The 7,029-nt window shown below is 43.5% G+C and overlaps 1 protein-coding gene across 1 annotated transcript in view; it reads left to right on the top strand.

The window, feature by feature from the left end:
• Positions 1-976: 976 nt before the first annotated feature.
• Positions 977-7,029, top strand: part of thbs1a (thrombospondin 1a) — a 9,244-nt gene continuing 3,191 nt past the window's right edge. The window contains exons 1-17 of the mRNA XM_020613934.1: positions 977-1,128; positions 1,213-1,296; positions 1,604-2,163; positions 2,325-2,403; positions 2,530-2,619; positions 2,725-2,834; positions 3,503-3,628; positions 3,778-3,874; positions 3,978-4,151; positions 4,232-4,408; positions 4,493-4,666; positions 4,757-5,037; positions 5,121-5,339; positions 5,445-5,552; positions 5,974-6,133; positions 6,223-6,341; positions 6,889-7,029. The exon at positions 6,889-7,029 is cut by the window's right edge and continues 88 nt beyond it. Of these exons, the coding sequence (XP_020469590.1) occupies positions 1,233-1,296; positions 1,604-2,163; positions 2,325-2,403; positions 2,530-2,619; positions 2,725-2,834; positions 3,503-3,628; positions 3,778-3,874; positions 3,978-4,151; positions 4,232-4,408; positions 4,493-4,666; positions 4,757-5,037; positions 5,121-5,339; positions 5,445-5,552; positions 5,974-6,133; positions 6,223-6,341; positions 6,889-7,029 (2,679 nt within the window). The 5' untranslated portion in view covers positions 977-1,128; positions 1,213-1,232. The remainder of the gene's footprint in view (positions 1,129-1,212; positions 1,297-1,603; positions 2,164-2,324; positions 2,404-2,529; positions 2,620-2,724; positions 2,835-3,502; positions 3,629-3,777; positions 3,875-3,977; positions 4,152-4,231; positions 4,409-4,492; positions 4,667-4,756; positions 5,038-5,120; positions 5,340-5,444; positions 5,553-5,973; positions 6,134-6,222; positions 6,342-6,888) is intronic.

Raw genomic sequence — 7,029 nt, 5'->3', positions numbered from 1 at the left:
TGACATTAAATATAGTTAAAACTAGCTCCACTTTGACCACTTACAACACTGTACTGCTGCTTACACAGTGAAATATCAAAATAGAATTATTTGTCATATAGTACCATATATTTAATAATATTTTATTAAATCAGATTTTAACTTTTAGTGCAAATGGAGTATTTTATATTAATGTTTTGAAATCTTTACTTAAGTAAAGGATCTGTCTGGATATAGAATAAAATCTGTCCACTAATGGTCAAATATGGTGAAGTATATTAGCATGTTTGTGCTTATAATACTGAACTTGTAAATGTATTGCATATGTGTATTATGTTTGCACAATAAATAAAGGTTAAGCTTAAAAACATGTTTAGATTGTTCAACATGCTATTGGTACAAATAAACGGTATCTCTCTCTCTCTCTCTCTCTCTCTCTCTCTCTCTCAATACTTTGACATGTATTACTCACTGAGGCCCCTGGCGGCCAGACTAGCAAAACAAGAAGCACATCATAAGTAGTCTGCTGCATGCCATATGAGCTGGAATTTATACATGACTCTAGGTTCTGGGATATATTTTATATGGCTGTTAAATCCACTTATAACTGGTTTTGGGTAGTCTAGAGAGTGAACTGGCTTCCTTGTTTTGAATCACATTAACAATAGTAAATCTAGATATTTATAGAAAATGTCAGTCAAATATAATAAAGCCTATTTGATGAATAATTAAAGTTTTATTTGACCGGAAGGGGCTAAGTCTTGGCTAGAGTGCGCATATAAAATATTTGTCCAATGATGAAAACTCAACTCTGGAATGCGTTTTTCCCCTCTGTGTGTGCGTCTTGGATTTTACTCTGACTGGCTGTGAGGTAAGACAACAGGTCCGTCCCTCACTCCTGCAGCCATCCCATTGGTGCAGATGGGAACTCAGGAATGTCCTTAAACTGTTTAAATAGCCCTTGCTTCGGTCGGATAAGACAGTAGAATAAGTGAAAGCACTGAAATAAATCCCAGACTGGAGCTCGAAGAGACTTATTTACTCCAGTCTAACAAGCTTCTATACGAGATAAAGGAAAGGAAGCAGGATAAACAATCAGACCAGCCGAGATTTCTTCCTCCTTTTTTGCAAGAATTTTGTATTTTAAAGGTTTGTAGACAGCTTTTTAATTTCCTGTTATTTACTGATCAAATGTAACCCAGATGATTAAGTGTGCTGTTCTGGTTGCTTTAGGAATCGTTTGAGATTTCAGGATGATGCTGTGCGGCATCTTTTTGCTGTTGATGGTCTGGAATTGTAAAGGCACGAGGCTGGCAGGTGAGAATGGAAACTGTCTTTGTAATCATCTTTTTACCTGTTAAAACTGTTAAAATTCTTCCATATAAAAAGTAAGCATGTCTATAAAGACTTTCAGGCGACATGATTTAAACATTATAGTGAAGATCTCGATAATGTTTTCAGAAGTATTGTTATTAATTTGTTATTTTTTATAGATGTTTTGTTCAGTTGTATTTATAGTTGTAGATGTATTATTGTCCATGCCTTTTTCCTGCATATTTGTGGGCACTGTTATTATAGGAAGAAAAAAAAAGAAAATGGCCTGCGCTTTTTTCTGTCACTGCAGAGAGTCGAGATGATGACAGTGTGTATGACTTATTTGATCTGGCCCGAGTGAACAAGAGACATCACGGAGTGAGTTTGGTCAAAGGCGACGATCCCTACAGCCCTGCATACAAAATCCTGAATGCAGACCTGATCCCCCCCGTCCCCGACAGCTCCTTCAGGGACCTCCTCGACTCCATCCAGGCTGAGAGGGGCTTCCTCCTCCTGATCAACATGAAGCAATTCAAGAAAACCAGAGGCAGCCTTTTAACTATCGAGAAGAATGACGGATCTGGATCCTTGTTCGAGATCACTTCCAATGGCAAGGCGAACACTCTGGATGTTGTGTACTCCACCATGAACCAGCAGCAGGTCGTGTCCATCGAGGAGACGGATCTGGCCACTGGACACTGGAAGAACATCACACTGTTTGTTCAGGATGACTGGGTGCAGCTTTATGTCGGCTGTGAGGAGATCAATGTTTCGGAGATGGACGTGCCCATTCATAGAGTGCTGTCCCAGGAGGTGGCAGACATTGCCAGGCTCAGGATTGGAAAGGGAGCTGTGAAGGACAAATTCATGGTAAGATCTATATTTTGACTGGGAGGGAAACCAAATAAATGTCTATTAATAAAGAACATATTTACTGCATTATATTTTGTGCCCACAGAATAACTGATGTAAAATATGAAAAGAAAGCCTAATCATTTAAGAGTGTCTAACTTGAATATATCTTCTTTCAGGGCGTGCTTCAGAATGTGCGCTTTGTCTTTGGGACCACTCTGCAGACTCTACTGAGAAATAAAGGATGCCAAAGTGGAGGTAAGTCTGAAAAATAAATTAAATATGTGAGTGACAGACATCTGGCACATCTGACAGTATTTAAGAATGAATACAAAGAGTCTGTCACACAGAAATGTATGTGACATCTCTTTTTTCCTCCTGTAGCTGCCTTAACTGATGTCATGACAGTGGACAACCCAGTCAATGGCTCCAGCCCTGCCATTAGGACTGATTACACCGGCCACAAAGCCAAAGGTCAGACCTCTACTTCTCACACAGACAAGCCCGAGTCTTCTGTTGGGCCATTGTAAGCTTTCAGAGTTGAGGTAATTTACTGTATATTTCTCTCCTTTCTCTCAGATCTGCAGTCTGTCTGTGGCTTCTCCTGTGACGACATCGCCAGCATGTTTCAGGAGCTCAAGGGACTCGGTGTAGTTGTTAAACAGCTGTCAAATGAGCTCCGCAAAGTGGTAAGCTCCAGGGACCTTCAGGGCCTGCTTTTTGTCATCATTCACTCCCTCTTTTCCTCTTGGCCCCCCCCCCTGCCATTAGGACTGATTACACCGGCCACAAAGCCAAAGGTGAGACCTCTACTTCTCACACAGACAAGCCCGAGTCTTCTGTTGGGCCATTGTAAGCTTTCAGAGTTGAGGTAATTTACTGTATATTTCTCTCCTTTCTCTCAGATCTGCAGTCTGTCTGTGGCTTCTCCTGTGACGACATCGCCAGCATGTTTCAGGAGCTCAAGGGACTCGGTGTAGTTGTTAAACAGCTGTCAAATGAGCTCCGCAAAGTGGTAAGCTCCAGGGACCTTCAGGGCCTGCTTTTTGTCATCATTCACTCCCTCTTTTCCTCTTCTCTGTGTCTTTCCCTCTGCTTCCAGTTAACACATTCCCGGTGTGTAGCCACTTGTTGCTATAATGGCAGCCCCCGGCCAAGTCCTTAATAAGACCCATGTGAATACCCAAATACAGTTTGTTTGGCTGCCGGCTGCATTTGCACTGCTTTGCTAGACTCATGTCTTAATTATGGTGTCATTTGGTGATTCATTTGTATTGGAACGCTGGCAAAGTGAAACTTTTCCATCCTCCATCCTGAGCAAACCCCTTTTTTCTCGCCCTCTCTCTTTCTCTGGCAGTCTGTGGACAGCCAACTGCTGATAAATCAAATGAACATCCACAGCGGAGTTTGCATCCACAACGGCATCGTGCACAAAGACAAGGATGAATGGACTGTGGATGGCTGCACCGAATGCACCTGCCAGGTATGTGTCATCCCACTTGCTGGATCAGCAACATCTGGTGACGACTGTTCATGTATTGTGTAATTAGTTAGGCACTACAGAGAGCACAAACATGAGGATTATGTTTTCTATCAAGACAGCAGTAATGATTTGACTGTTCTTCTTTCCAGAACTCAGCTACTATGTGTCGCAAAATCTCCTGCCCTCTGATCCCATGTGCTAACGCCACAGTGCCTGACGGAGAGTGCTGCCCTCGCTGTGGAACACGTAAGCTTCATTTTCACAGATTTTATCTGATTTTCTTCATCTCTAGTTTGATGACTTTCTTCCAGAGTAACGATCCCCATACTTTATATGGTCCCCTCTACAGCAAGTGCCTATGCAGAGGATGGTTGGTCCCCCTGGTCTGAATGGACCCATTGTTCAGTCACTTGTGGTCGTGGAATCCAACAGCGTGGACGCTCCTGTGACCGCATCAACAGCAACTGTGAGGGCACCTCTGTGCAGACCCGTGACTGTTATCCCCAGGAATGCGACAAACGCTGTAAGTCACACGGCCATTGTGAAAGGAAATTTTGTCATTGTGAGAGCATGATTAATTAATTGTGCATGTGTTGCTCACAGTCAAACAGGATGGTGGTTGGAGCCACTGGTCTCCCTGGTCTTCGTGCTCTGTGACCTGTGGTGAGGGGGTCATCACCCGAATCCGCCTCTGCAACTCCCCCACACCCCAGATGGGTGGCACAGACTGTCAGGGAGAAGGACGTCAAACCAAAATTTGCCACCAGTTGCCTTGTCCTAGTAAGTTCAGTTTCAGCACCAAAGTATACATGACTGCATGTATAAATTCAAAATAATGAATATTGTTGTTTATTTACTTTTTAGTCGATGGAGGTTGGGGACCTTGGTCACCTTGGAACACCTGCACTGTTACCTGTGCTGGAGGAATCCAGAACCGCAAACGTCTCTGCTCTGACCCTGTGCCCAAATATGGAGGAAAGGATTGTGTTGGTGATGCCACCATGTCTCAAGTGTGCAACAAACAGGATTGCCCTATTGGTAAGCATTAAGATTAAACAAATACTAAAGAAATAAGGTATGTCTCACTACAGCGCACCCTTTTAAAGTGCCAAATCTTTCTCTCTACAGATGGTTGTCTCTCCAATCCATGCTTCCCTGGCACTAGGTGTACCAGCTTCCCTGATGGCTCCTTCAAGTGTGGCAAGTGTCCACTTGGCTACACTGGGAATGGTATCACCTGCAAGGACATTGATGAGTGCAAAGAGGTCCCTGATGCTTGCCACACTCATAACGGAGTCCATCGCTGTGAGAACACTGAGCCTGGTTACAACTGCCTGCAATGCCCTGCACGTTTTTCCGGGCCCCAGCCCTTTGGAAGAGGAGTGGAACAGGCAACTGCTAAGAAACAGGTTTGACTTATTTCTCTCTGTCTGTGTTTGTGATTGGTAGTCAAGCAGCTTGCATCTTCTCAATCCTCTGTGATCCTCTTTAGGTTTGCAAGCCCCGTAACCCTTGCCAGGACGGCAGCCATGACTGCCATAAAAATGCAAACTGCATCTACTTGGGTGTCTTCTCCGAGTCCATGTTCCGCTGTCAGTGCAAGCCAGGGTATGCCGGAGATGGCCGTATTTGTGGAGAGGACACTGACCTGGACGGATGGCCCAACACTGACCTGCTCTGCATTGTGAATGCGACCTACCACTGCAAGAAGGTAGCCAGACTCCACACGGACAGAAATACCAAAGGCCATTATTACCCATCTGCACTCTATTATTATGATGATTGCCTCCTTAACCGCTGTTTTCTTCCTTTACAGGATAACTGCCCCAGGCTTCCCAACTCTGGCCAGGAAGATCATGACAAAGATGGCCTGGGTGATGAATGTGACAATGATGATGACAATGATGGGATCCCAGATGACAGGGTGAGTCACTGTTACACTTTTATTTAGCACCAAACTGTGAGGTTAAAATCTCCTTCCTCAGAGACTATACATAGCAATCAGCCATAGCCATCCTTCCTCTGGGCGGAAGGAATGTACAGCCTCACGGTCTGTGTGCTTTGCCCAGAGAGTCAAAGAGGAAAGCCAGCAGCATAGGATTAGTACAACATCATTTCAGCACAAAGAACTGAGGTGGCATTTTGCCTATAATTCTTAGTGTGGATTTGGAAACTTGAGAGAAAAATGCTGTGGTTAAAAATGACCAGCTCTCATGCAGTGCCGTATCACATTCCAGCTAAGTAAAGAAAAAACAAGCATTTTCAAATGTTATGTTCCTATAAATGTAATTTCTTGAAATCATGACCTATTTCAGCAATTCATTGGTATTTATCTACAAATTTAGGACAACTGCCCCAGAGAGTATAATCCTGCCCAGTATGATGCAGACAGGGATGATGTAGGCGACAGCTGTGACAACTGTGTGTTTGAGGCTAACACTGACCAAACAGACACTGACAACAATGGAGAGGGTGATGCCTGTGCTGTTGACATTGATGGTGATGGTAAGCAACCTCACTGAATCCTTACATCTTGCCTTAAAAAGCATTTGCACAGTACTGAAAGCTAAGATGAGTATTTTCTCATTCAACAGGCATTTTGAACGAAAACGACAATTGTCCATATGTTTACAATGTGGACCAGAGAGATACCGACAGGGACGGAGTGGGAGACCACTGCGATAACTGCCCTCTGGAGCACAACCCAGATCAGGTAACATCAGATCTCATCTTTCACTTTCACTTTCACTTACAGTTACCCTGAGTGACATAGCCTAATGTGTCATGTAACTATGCAGAAGTTGCCTCAGGACACACTGTAATGCATATAATGCACTTGCTTTAATCAAAGAGAAGTATGCAGCCTTGAGGCAAAGCTGTGCAAAGCTCCCTCTTTTCATTTCTTATGGTGGTGTCTGTTCTTATAGTGTTACGTTGGTTGTTCTCTATTGCTGCTGTAACACAGAAATTTCCCCACTGTTGGATCAATAAAGTACCTACTCTACTCTACTTCCATTCATCCACCTTTGGAACAAGTATATAATTCTGCTGAGTTAGAAGAACACTGGACACTTGTATGAAGGGACATTGCTTACATATCTGAAAACAAGGGGCTAGATTTAATGTCCAGAGTAGTACCTTTCATATCGAAGCTGGTGAAAAACAGTGAAGGGAGTTATTTGAAGTGAGGACAAGCTTCTTATAGCAAAAGAGTCGGTCTCTGGCAAATCTCATCATAAATGAATTTTGTTCTCTTACAGATTGACTCTGACTCAGATCTCGTAGGAGACAAGTGCGACAACAACCAGGACATTGACGAGGATGGTCACCAGAACAACTTGGACAACTGCCCCTACATCCCCAATGCCAACCAAGCAGACCATGACAAAGATGGCAAGGGT

The sequence above is a fragment of the Monopterus albus genome, unplaced genomic scaffold (genome assembly GCF_001952655.1).
Source record: "Monopterus albus unplaced genomic scaffold, M_albus_1.0 scaffold140.1, whole genome shotgun sequence".
Classification (NCBI taxonomy): Eukaryota; Metazoa; Chordata; class Actinopteri; order Synbranchiformes; family Synbranchidae; genus Monopterus; species Monopterus albus.
The sequence above is the reverse complement of the archived record's forward strand: the minus strand, read 5'-3'. Positions and strand labels throughout refer to the sequence as shown.